The 12,607-nt window shown below is 34.8% G+C and overlaps 1 protein-coding gene across 4 annotated transcripts in view; it reads right to left on the bottom strand.

Moving 5' to 3' along the window:
• The window catches only part of ICE2 (interactor of little elongation complex ELL subunit 2), a 59,943-nt gene that overhangs the window by 24,567 nt on the left and 22,769 nt on the right, over positions 1–12,607 (bottom strand). For 3 of the 4 annotated variants that reach the window (XM_070469198.1, XM_070469197.1, XM_070469199.1), the window contains 3 exons: positions 7,349–7,390; positions 4,861–5,860; positions 3,998–4,173 (listed from right to left, as the gene is read on the bottom strand). In XM_070469198.1, coding sequence (XP_070325299.1) covers positions 3,998–4,173; positions 4,861–5,860; positions 7,349–7,390 — 1,218 coding nt within the window. The remainder of the gene's footprint in view (positions 1–3,997; positions 4,174–4,860; positions 5,861–7,348; positions 7,391–12,607) is intronic. The other variant, XM_020894115.2, reaches the window with a different exon arrangement.

Raw genomic sequence — 12,607 nt, 5'->3', positions numbered from 1 at the left:
TCTGTCAAAGAAAATTCTAATCTTAATAGCAGTCTCTTCATTTCTAGCTGCAGAGGGAAAAACACATGATTGAAGGAACTTATATAGCCAGTTAGTACTTGTGAGATTGGGCTTCCCAGGTGGCTCAGTGGTTAAGAATCCACCTGCCAACACAGGAGATGCAGGCAATGCAGGTTTGATTCCTGGGTCAGGAGGATTCCCTGGAGGAGGAAATGGTAACCCACTCCACTATTCTTGCTTGGGAAATCCTATGGACAGAAGAGCCTGGTGGGCTACAGTCCATAGGGTTGCAAAGAATCAGACATGACTTAGCAACTGAACAACAACTTCTGAAATTATACTAAGCTGTCTTTCACTTTTATACTTGAAACTACTTCATAAATGATTCAGAATGACCGATTTTCACTAGCTGGTGAATTTAGTGGGCCTAACATAATGGTAGTGTTAAGAATAATTCAAATCCAGGAAAATGTCTATGAACAATAACTTTGGTTCATTATTACCTTTGAATATTGTAAAACTAATAATAGTTTTACAATAGCAGTGCTTCTTTAATTTCAATGTGCATGTGAATAACTATTTTAAAATAAATGTGGAATCTGAAGTGAAAACCAAGCTATACATGTTTAACAAGCCGTTGTTTCTGGGCCCAAAGTTTGAGTAGTAAGCTCCCTATAGTGTTGCCTTAATTTAAAAAAAAAATTATGATTAGGATAATATTATTGCTGTGTGCTAAGCCGCTTCAGTTGTGGCTGACTTTTTGCGGCCCTATAGACTCTAACCTGCAAGGCTCCTGTGTCCGTGGGATTCTCCAGGCAAGAATATTGGAGTGGGCTGCCTTGCTAAAATCACTTAATTGTATAATAATTCTTCAGCAATTGGTAATCTGCATTTATCGTTGCTTATAGTTGCAAATAAAACCCAGAGATAAAGAAATGAAGGCTCAAAGGGTTAAGATACATGCTCAAGGACACATCACCAGTTCCCAGCAGAGTTGGAAAACGAATAATTGAGAAAGAAGATCCTCTTTTGGATCATGAATAGGTAATAGAATTAACTCAAGATTTCTTTTCAAATTAAAAAACATTACTCTTTCTGAAGAAAGTACTCTGGGGAATTTTCTTTGATAATACTGTCATATCTATAAAACTAAGTCTTGAATCTGGTATTAATTTATGTATTCTACTGCCATCTCCAGGAAGCCAAGGGAAGGAAAAGTCTGAATATTTTATCTCAGTACTCCAAAATTAAAGTGAAATTAAATTAAACTTACTGTTTTCTTTATCCCTTAATTGTTTACTTCTAAGTAAAAGCTTCTCTTGGTCTTCTTTCAACCTTTGTAAACCTTTCAAATTTTTCCATACATTCTGAAATATTTCATGGCTAGTATCCTGTCACTAGGATAGTGACATAGCTCTTATCCCAATAGGTACATTTCTGTTGTTTCCTAAGATTCAAGCACCTTCAGGATACTTTTCTCTGGACTAAGAATGCCAATATAAACTTCAAGATAACTGGATCTAAGTTTTTTAATCACTTCAGAATATAACTCAAAGGAAATTTGGTTAACTGAGACAGACAATAAGATAATATTAAATCACTTAGAGGCATTTGGTATGGATTTCATAACTACATGTAGAACTGAGTAAGTTCTAGCTTCATCTTGTGTTCCAAATTAGCCTCTTTTTCATCAATTGAGAGTGGCTGCTGTTCTAGGTTCTCCTCTGTTGTACAAGATTAAGCAGAATCTTGATGAGAAAAAAATAAATGATACTGGAAACTAAAATCTCAACTACAGTAACAGAGAACTGAAGAACCAAAGGAAAACAAAAAGAAGAAATGAGGTTCTTGGATAGAAGCTGAAGAAGTTGAAGAGACTTCTGAGTGTTTTAAAACTTGATCTAAACCAGTAGGTTTTTAAGGAGGAAATGTTAATGAGGATGTATTCTTACCTAATTGGAGTTTAAACATTACCACTTCAAAATTTCAACTAATGCCTCAATTTCCCTTCCCTAACACCCTCCTCTCTCCTCATGCCTCAATTTTTTCTCACTTATTCAATATTTATTTATTGAGTTTCTATGGAACAAAACATTTGAGAAATACAGATGACTAGGAGATGATTCCAAAGGGAACATATTCTACTAAGGAAATTTAAAGTATGTGTATTAAACTATTACATATAATAATAGATAAAATAAGTATTTGCTGAAAATTTTAAAATTATACTAAGGGTCTGACATAATCAGAAACAGAAGGCTCCTATTTAGCTATTCTTTGGGACTTGGTGGTTTTGATATATTCTGATTAAGAGTGAATACTCTTCTAAAAAGTTTTACAAGTTTCACTGTGGTCATGTGAATGACAATGTCCTTAACAGCTTATCTCATTGAACAACTAAATCAGGGTCCAATATATTCCTAGGCTTACTTAAGAGATCCTGCCCATCAGTAATTTCTAAGTGTTATAAGCTGGTAGATCAATACACAGTGTTATGGGCTCACAGAAATGATGTTAGCCTCCAAATAATCCAGATAGCAGGTAAGAATGAATAAGATAAAATCTTGAAAATACAATCCAAAGCACTGACACTATATGTATTTAAGATGTGCATGCTATGGCCATGAACTTAATCACAGTTAAGTACTGATGAGACAGGAAAAAATTAGGAAATAAAATCTTCTAATACAGAGACTACTTGTATTTATCGAAAAGGAGACTAAAATCAGACCTATAGCATTTTGTCATTCCCTAATGTTCTCTTTTAAAAAACTCTCTACCATATGTTTCATTCAAAACCAGATGGTTTCTAAAATTTCAAGTCTGAACCAGTGATGAATACCAATTATGAGAACTTTTCTTTTCTTCTTATTCTTTTTTAAATTCAGTTACACCTTAATATGATAAAAGTAGTAGTCAGGGACTTGATCCACAAGGGTCAATGCTGGAACATCACAGTTTCTTAGCCCCAAACACACTGACATTCTACAGTGATCACTCATGATTCTTAATGGGTGGCAGGTTAAATAGCAAGAAACAGAGAACATCAAAAAAGGAAGGAACTGGGACTTCCAATGTAGGGGGTGTGGGTTCAATCCCTGGTTGGGGAACTAACAACCCAAATGCCTCACAGGATGGCCAAAAACATTAAAAAAATAATAAAATAAAAAGGGAGGGAGGGAGGGACAAAAGAAGGGAAGAAAGGAAAGCAGGAGGAGGAAAGGAGGGGGGAAGGTAAGAAGAAAGGAAGGAAGACAAAAGGAAAGGAAAAGAAAGGAAGAAAAAGTGAACTATGATAAAATGGACAAAACAGAAAAAATCTTATTAGGAAATAAAGGAGAGACTTATTTCTTACATAATCATTTATAGCATAAAAGCTCCTCTTTCTTTACCTAAATTCATTGGTTACACACACAAAAATCAAACTAACCTCAAAGAGAACTTAAAATATCAAATATAACAAACTGCAAAAAGAACCAATTACTCAAACTGTAGCAAAAACTTTAACTAAGGAAAATATTTATACCAAAGCCCCAAAGAAACAACAGAGGAAAAAGAAAAGAAGACATTTAATCTTCTATCAAGCCTGGCAAGACATCTTCAAATGTGCATGAAAGCCCACCTTTCAAAATGCAAAGTTCTAAAATAACTCAAAAAGATTCTCAAAGAAAGAAAGGAAGGGGCCAATAAAGGAAAATCCAAATTCACAGAGAGAGCTGGAACATATGTGCCAGTCTAGGTCAAGTCTATAATGGTGCCGATTTTCACAAAGTTTATATATAGTCCACGCAAGAATGTTATTAGCACTCATGACTGTTACATTCAACTAAACTTTATTAAAAGTGTTTTCAGTATTTTACTAAAAAATCTCAACCTGAAAAAACTACTGTAAGAATAATCAATAACTTAAAATCAAACTTCATCACAATGGCATGCTCAATATTTGCTGCCCACCTACTTATGCTATGATATCTTAACTCCCCAAGTAACAACTTACTCTTCTGATTTTCTTCCGTTTCTTAGAACGTGGTCTGGTCTCTATCCTCTGGACGCTGCATCGCACAAGTAGCAACAGGTCTTGCAGGCTAAACAGCTTATAAACAAAATTTCCTTCCTGAGGAGCTACATATTCTGATGTATCTTCAACATAGTCCTGAAGTTCATATGGCAATCCTTTAAAGATAATTATATTCATTATTTTTTAAAACTACATTAGCCCTTTATCCATCATAATCCAAGATAAAACTACTGAACTACCAGCTTTCTATTTCCTCTGACCATTACACTATTAGCATTTGTTTACTTTAACTGCAACTTCAGCAAGAGCTGAAATCAAAGCTTTAAGGTTCTCTTCCTTTTACCCTACTACCCTCACTGACAAATATATCAGTGAGACAACATACGAAGTAAAAAGAAGAAAAGTTTTAAAAAGTAGTGTTATTCATAATAGAGACAGACCTGAGGTGCAGCCTAATATCTATTTTACAAAATGAAAAAGTACAAAACTGCAGTCTAACACCAAAAATAAGTAAATTTATATTAATACATATTTATCATGATTTTTGACACACTTCCCCTTCATCATTTCAGCAAACCATATTATCTATAGCTTATTGGCCATTGTAAATGTTGAATAAACATAGATTACAAAAATCCATACAACTGTCAGTGCATTTTTGGAGTGAAGGGTTTTACACAGTCAATGAGAGTTCATTTTCCAATCAAAATGAACCATCAGTGACTATGTAAAGATCATAAACGTTATTACAAAGAGAAAGGAAGGGAATGAGGGGGAAATAACCTAAGGATAAGGAACAGGCAAAGCAGTTAATATAAAATTCTTTGTAAATATTTACTTACGTCCTTTTGGCTTCTGAAAGGCAGAAGGCCAGATAGACTTCGACCAGCTAGAGGCATCTGACGGAGCAGAGGGTTGCTCAGAAAGAGGAGGCTGTTTAGAATTTTCTGAATTCATTAAGGGCAATTCAGGTATTTTTCTGGAAATTGGTTTTAAGAGTTCATCCTGCATTTTTAAAATTTCTCCAACTGGATCAAATTTTTTATATACTCGTTTGATCGGTTTTTTTAAAACACATGACTCTTCAGGACTACAAGTACTATTGGTCTGGTTTCCTGCAGAAGTCTGTCCTGAGGAAGAATTTAGGCTAGCTGGTTTAGAACTTAAATTAGAACCCACTTCAGCTGTCTTTCCATTACTATTATTTTGACACTCCATATCAATGATTAAACAGTCTTCATCTGTATCACTACTGTCAAGAACTACATCTTCAGCATTAGCTGCTTCTGATGTAACAGTCTTTTCCTTTGAATTATTGTCCGTATTCTCTAGAACATTTACTCTTTCATCAACACTCTCCATTTCAGTGGCCATATCATTTTTATTAGAGGTTTCGATTTCCATAGAACTTTCTAATTGTAAGGGATCAGATGTTTTTAAGTCACTATCTTGCACCAAAGACTTGTCAGAATTTGATACCTTTTCACCACATGGTATAACTCTCTGATCATCTTTATTTTTGGACTCTTCAGGGCCACTGTCTATCATACCAGTCACCAGCTGTTTCTCCTTCTGCAACTGTTCCATCAGAATCTGAGATAAACTTCTAGAATGAGAAGAAATGTCTGGTGAAGTTGGTGCCTCAGATGTGTCTGCTATGCTGGGGGCTCTGAGTGTATCTGTCATGGTGGGTACTGTGGAGGTACTTGCTGGACTTGGTGACTTTGATGGTTTGGTGGTGGTTGCTGCAAAAGTTTCAAGTTCTGTGACATCATCATCAAACTCCAGATCCAAATTTTCTCTGGTCTCAATTTTTCGGCACTCATTAACTTCATAAGATATCTTAAGAAAATATATTGGCAAACTATTAGCAACAATTCTAGGCCACCCCTCACCTATCAGTGACCCATCACAAATATAGTTCATACTCTTTAAAAGGAGAAAGAAAAGTCGAATGGCTTTGAAAGGTTCTTGCTTTGACAAAGTATTAGCAACTATTACCCTTATCTTCCCAATAAAATGCTGACGAAACACAGAAAAATTTTCCAAGTTGCTATACCATAGGAAACGGGAAATACTTGTGAACTACTACATCTCAAGAGGTATTCCCACTAATCAAAAACAGGTAGGACCTCAAAGAAGAAATGTGAGGCCAAACAAGAAGGCAGTGGATTTCCCTTCACACCCACTTTATATGCTCGTGCAGGGACTTAGGTGACCAGGAGGAAAGCCTCTTGCCACTCCAAGGAAACTGCAACTGTGGAACTGTAGAATGCAACTGTGGGAGAGTCACCAGCCTCTAACATCAGTCAGTACCTTTCTTCACACATCCACTCAGGGAAAACAGCTCTCAGCAGTATGAGGAAAAATGGATAGGAAATGCTTTTACTGTATCTTGGGACATGAAGCCATTGAAGGTTATAGTCTTTTACGTACTGTTTTAGTCATGGAAGAACTCCAGACAGTTTTAATTTATTCAGGAATAAACTGTCTTGTCAAGTAGCAAAATCTCTCCTCAGTCTGGCAGAGTATTTTAGATAAACACCATGAAATTGTCTTATAGCTTAGGATTTGAGAGAAAAATATTCTGACAGCCTCAGGCAGTGAGTAAGAGAGATCTGTGTAAATTACCTCTCTGAAACTCAATTTCCTCATCAGTAAAATAATGATAAAAGGGTCATCATCTTAGGTTTGTTCTAAGCATTAAAAATGCAATTATATATAGAAAATTTCTTGGTATAGTCAATCATAGTAGTTTGTCACTAAACAATACCACATTTAGTAAAAAAATAAAATAAAGCTATACACTGTTTACATGAGGCATTCTTACACAAAAAGGTTCAAGGAGAAACAATGGGACATGACATCAACAAATAAAGAAAGAAGGACTAACAATATTAAGTGTTAGAGAAAAGTCAATGTAAAAAGCATTGGATAGAAAAAGGAATCCTATGTTGAAAAAAAGTTGAAGTCCAGGAAATTCCTGGACAGTCCAGGGGTTAAGACTCTGTACTACCACTGCCAAGGGCATGGGTTCAATCCCTGGTCAGAGAACTAACATTCCACAAGCCACATGGCTCGACTGAATTTAAAAAAAAAAAACCTAAAAGAAAAAAGATGAAATCCACGATGAATAGATAATGATTTGTGACATGCCAAATAAAATTGTCAAAACTGAAAAATAAAAGAAAAATTTGAAAGAAACAACTGTACTTGGTCAATGATACACTGTTTCAAAGTAAGTAAAGGGATGTAGAAAGTATGAATATTTAATAACTGAATCAGATACATGAATGACTGAAAACATACACATAGACTACAAAGATATACCTTTCCCTGCCCAAGGATCGAAGCGGTATTTCCAAAGACGGACTACAAATTAATACAAAAGAAAATATCAATAGAGTACAAACCAGAATCTACTAAGGTCTGACTGCTTAGAAGGAAATAAAATTAGAAATCATTAAGGAAAAAGTCAACAAACAATAATAAATGCAAGCACTTGGAAATTTAAAACTGCCCACACTGCTAGATAAAAGAAGAAATTAGAGTGATAATTACTGATTATTTAACAAGTAACAAAAATGAGAAGAGTGAATATTAAAAATCAGAAGTATCATTCATAGCCTTTTCAAGAAATAGGTAAAGAATAATATATTCAAAATAATAAAATTTCATAAATATAAAACCAAGATTAATGAACTGAAAAACAATGCTCTCACCCCTGACAGAACAAATTTGGGTAAAATTAAAAATGGTATTTACCTGTAAATATGTGCTTATAAAAGGATTCTTCTGTTAAACATATTAATTATATCAATAAAATTAACACTTCCTTAATGTCATGAAATACCTAATCAGTGTTAAAATTTTCTAGTCTGATAGATACATTTCTTTTTACAACTGTTTACTGCAATAAGGATCCCACTAAGATCCTAACTCTACATTTGGTTGATTCCTCTCAATTTTCTTTGTCAAAAACCTCTCCCTTACGCTCTTCCAATTCCCATACCACCAGATATTTGTAGAAGAAACTAGATCAGTTATCCTGTGGAATTTTCCATATTCTGGATTTTGCATCTCTATGATATCATTTAACACATGCTTCCCCTACATTTCCTATTAAATGATCTAGTAGCTTGATCAGATTCAGGCACATTTAAAAAAAACCTTCGAATGCTGTATGTGGTAATGTATACCTCCCACTTCAATTGGGAGGCTAATGATGTTTTGTTATCTTTTTTCTTGTGATACTACAATTGTTCCGTTGCTTCATCAAGTGTCAACAACCTATTCTATCAAAATTCTTTACTGATCTTTTAATGATTTTAGCAGTCATTGATGATGATCACTGCCTAGATTTACTATTTCATTAGGAGTTGCAAGGTCTTCTCTGGTGGCTCAGAAGGTAAAGAATATGCCTGCAATACAGGAGACCCGCGTTCAATCCCTGGGTCAGGAAGATCCCCTGGAGAAGGGAATGACGACCCACTCCAGTATTCTTCCCTAGAGAAAGTATTCTTCCACGGACAGAGGAATGCTGGTGGGCTACTGCCCATGGGATTGCAGAGTCGAATTTGACTGAGTGACTAACATTTTCACATTCACTTAGAAGCTGCAAAATGGTGACAGTAAAATTCTAGCATTACCATGAAATACAGTTTGTACTGGAAAAGACAAATATTTGAAATTTTAAAAGTTTTCAGAATAATGACTTGACACACTAGCATCCTCTGAAGGTGACTAACACTCTTTTAAAAAGATATTATTTTTAATTCATGGATTTTAACATATTTCATATGTTTCCATGTACCACAGAGTTGTTTTTTGTGACAGTCAAGCTAACACATCTCTGGCCAATGGGAAAACCTTCAAGCATCTTTTTTATACAATTCCAGTATTATTATAAGATTTTTGCTTCTTTGATTGGCATTTGTACCTCCTATGCTACAATTTTTGGTATCTAATACAAAAATAAGTACTTATGTGTTTTATCATACTATCTAATATGTTCAAAATAAGAACAGCAATATCATTACTAACAATATGATTATTAAATGAAATTTTAGATTTTTTGGCAATTCTTTCTGAACATGATATAAAATTTTAGTCACTAAATTATCTGAGTGACCATTTTCACTTAATATATATTGGATACCACATTATAGTTGCATACCTAAAGCTTTCTGATTCTTTTTATAGGCATACCTTGGAGATATTGTATATTTCAGTTCTAAATCATCCCAATAAAACAAATATCACAAAAAAGTGACTCACACAAATTTTCTGTTTCCCAGCGCATATAAAGATATATTTACATTATAGTCTATTAAATGTGCAATGACATTATGTCTTTAAAAGTACACACATCTTAATCATGAAATACTTCACTGCTAAAAAGTACTAACAATCATCTGAGCCTTCAGCAAGCTGTAATAGTAACATAAAAAATCACAGATCACCATAACAAATATAATTATTTTGAAATACTCGAGAATTACCAAAACATGTCACAGTGACATGAAGTGAGAAAATGCTGTTGGAAAATGGCGATGAGTGACCTGCCTGATGCTGGGTTACCAGAAACCTACCACTTGTAAAAACCCAAAACAGCATCTCTGAAGCACAGTAAGCAATGTGTGCCTGTACTAGCTGCATAGTAGGCCACTGAAGATGTACAGTTTATTTAATAAATACCCTATTAAGGGACATGAGGAATGTTTCCAATAAATACTTTAGAGCTGCAGTGAATATCTTGCACAAATATTTCATTCTTTTCTTAGTGTACCTTTGAGCTACATTGCTAGAAGTGAGAATTCTAGGGCAAAGGATGAACATATTAGCTTTCCTCTGTTCTGTTGTTACATCTTTCTTCTTTCTATTTTTGACTGTAGAAATGTTACAGCAATCATCTTTTTTTCCTCTAATAACTTTGTAAGAACTTCCATCAACAATCCTCTTTTGTTTCTCATGTTTAATTGAGATGGGTTTATCTCCTCAGATTGTTACCTGTAGGAGAACAATTCTGTGTGGGACTGTCCCAGGACAGCATTCATAGACTCAATGCGCTAAGCCCATGTTTCACTGTTACCACTAGATATGTATGTATGCATGAAGGTTGGTTTGTGCTCCTGTGTGCATATAAAATCTTTAGTACATTCTAATATCTGCTTCCTCTATTCTCTTCTACCACAACTGTCTGAAAACTTATTTTTCCTTTACCTTTAATGTCCTTGTTCTGCTCAATACAGACTTTACCACTAATGATTTTTCCTGAGTGAAGGCTTCTGTCTTGGAAGGAACTTTGGTTGGTTAGTTTCTCGAGTTCTTAGGGCCCAGGTTATCTCAGAACTATGTTGAGGTCCTGAGTGTCCCTGCACTCACCTACAAATTAGAGTCCATCCACATTATCTTCACTTTTTTTATTCTTACATCTTTCACCATCCTCTTTCCATCTGAGATTATTTTCCTTGTGCCTAAAGAATATCCAGGCTTCCTTGGTGGCTCAGTGGTAAAGAATCTGCCTGCCAATGCAGCAGACGTGGGTTCGATCCCTGGGTTGGGAAGATCCCCCAGAGAAGGAAATGGCAACCCACTCTAGTATTCTTGCTTGGGAAATCACATGGACAGAGGAGTCTTGAGGGCTACAGTCCAGAGGGTTGCAAAGAGTTGGACATGACTTAGCAACTAACCACCACAACAAAGAACATCCATTAGAGAGGGTCTGCGAGTAGCAAACGCAGTTTTTATTAATGCCTGAAAATATCTTTACTTAATTTTTTATTATTTAAGGATATTTCACTGGCTATTTTCTCCCACCACAATACACTGTCCTAGCAAGTCTCCTGGCTTCCATCGTTGCTGTTTAGAAGCCACTTGCCAGTCTAACGCTCAGTCCTTTACAGGCAACGTGCTTTTGGTCCTTTGGTGGCTTTTAAGAGGAGTTTTTGTCTCCAAGTATGGTTTTGTCCCCTTGTCTCTTTTATACCCTCCTCCTGGGTGAAAGTATACAAATGCTGGACATTCTCACTATATTCTCTATACCTTGTGCCCTGTTCTCCATATTTCTTTTCGTTGTTTGTTTCATTACAAATAGTTATTTCAGACCCAACTTCAGTTTATTAATTCTCTTAGCAGTTTTATCTAATGTGCTAATAACCATCTTTACAGAATTCTTAACTGTACTTGATATATTTTTCATTAAATTTTTTTTAACTTAGTTCTTTTTCAAATCATTGTTTGTGATGGTTCTTTCTCAGAGTATCCAGTCTCCTTCAGTGTCTAGTTATCTTTAAACGCTTTCTGGATGCTATATTTGAAAGTTATTTGTAGAAATAATATGAAGCTCAAAATGTTATTCTGTTCCTCTCAGAATTATTTCCACTTGCTTTTGCTAGGTATCTAGAGATACCAGCAATCCAAAAGCATCTGAATCCAAGTTCAAGGCCTGAAAACCCAGGATACAATCTATGAGAAAGTGGATTTATTTCTGGTTCATCCTTACTCCTGGGGTACAGCCCTGCAGAGTCCAAGCTTATGGTGGAAAAGTGACTGGTCCTGTGATGCTGCCAAAAAGCACATTTTCTGTTGCTTCTTCAGAACTGGCAAATATCATTAGGGCAAAAATTACCCTACGTGACAGGCTTACCAACCTGGATTCCAGTTTTCTTTACTATCTCAGTCCTATAAGTTTCCCTTATCTTGTTAGGTCTTTGATGATTCTAAGAAATAAATTTATATAATATGTACAGTGTTTTTCAGCTGACATCAGTAATGGATGGTCCAAATTATCTGGCCTGCCATTACTGAAAGAAGTTACTCCATCATTTTTTATCCCTCTTAACCTACTTCATTTTTTTCATAGTACTTGTTATTTACTGACATTCATCTCACACCAATGTAAGTTTTAAGTAGATTTTAAAATATAAAACAAAACAGAAAACAACCTATAAAAACTTAAGAAAAGTTGGAAGTGCTTTATGACATACACATCATAAAAACATTGAAAGGCAAATAGTAAACCAAAAAATGCATAGGCCAACATGAAAAACAAAAGGTCAATATTCTTAAAATAGTATGAATTCTTTATGTGTAAATAAGAACAACATTTTCCTATTTTATTTTCTAATCTGGTTTGCATTCTCATTTTATTCAAGTCCTTTTTCATATTTCCTGTCCTTGGAAAAGCATTCCTGACCATGAATCCTATTCTCATCTCTTTTCCCTAACCTGCTCCATTTTTCTGAATAGCATTTATTAATATTTGTTTTTGATACTGTTTCAATTATGTGTCCTGACACTGATGTAAATTCTGAGAAAAAAGAGACTTCATTTTTATTTACTGTTGTATCCTCAGTGTATGCAATAGTATCTGCTCAATAAATATTTGTGGGATAGATAAATAAAAGTTCTGTAAAATAGAATGTCTTACTCTAATAATCACGGGAAAATATTTTACAATACACAAAATAATAAAGGTTAGTATTTATGAAATGCCAAGCACTGTTCTAAATGCTTTAGATGCATTAACTCATTTAATCTCAAATAATTCTACAAGTTAGGTTATCATTATGTGTGCCTACATGCTCA

Source organism: Odocoileus virginianus, chromosome 6 (genome assembly GCF_023699985.2).
Source record: "Odocoileus virginianus isolate 20LAN1187 ecotype Illinois chromosome 6, Ovbor_1.2, whole genome shotgun sequence".
NCBI lineage: Eukaryota > Metazoa > Chordata > Mammalia > Artiodactyla > Cervidae > Odocoileus > Odocoileus virginianus.
The sequence above is the reverse complement of the archived record's forward strand: the minus strand, read 5'-3'. Positions and strand labels throughout refer to the sequence as shown.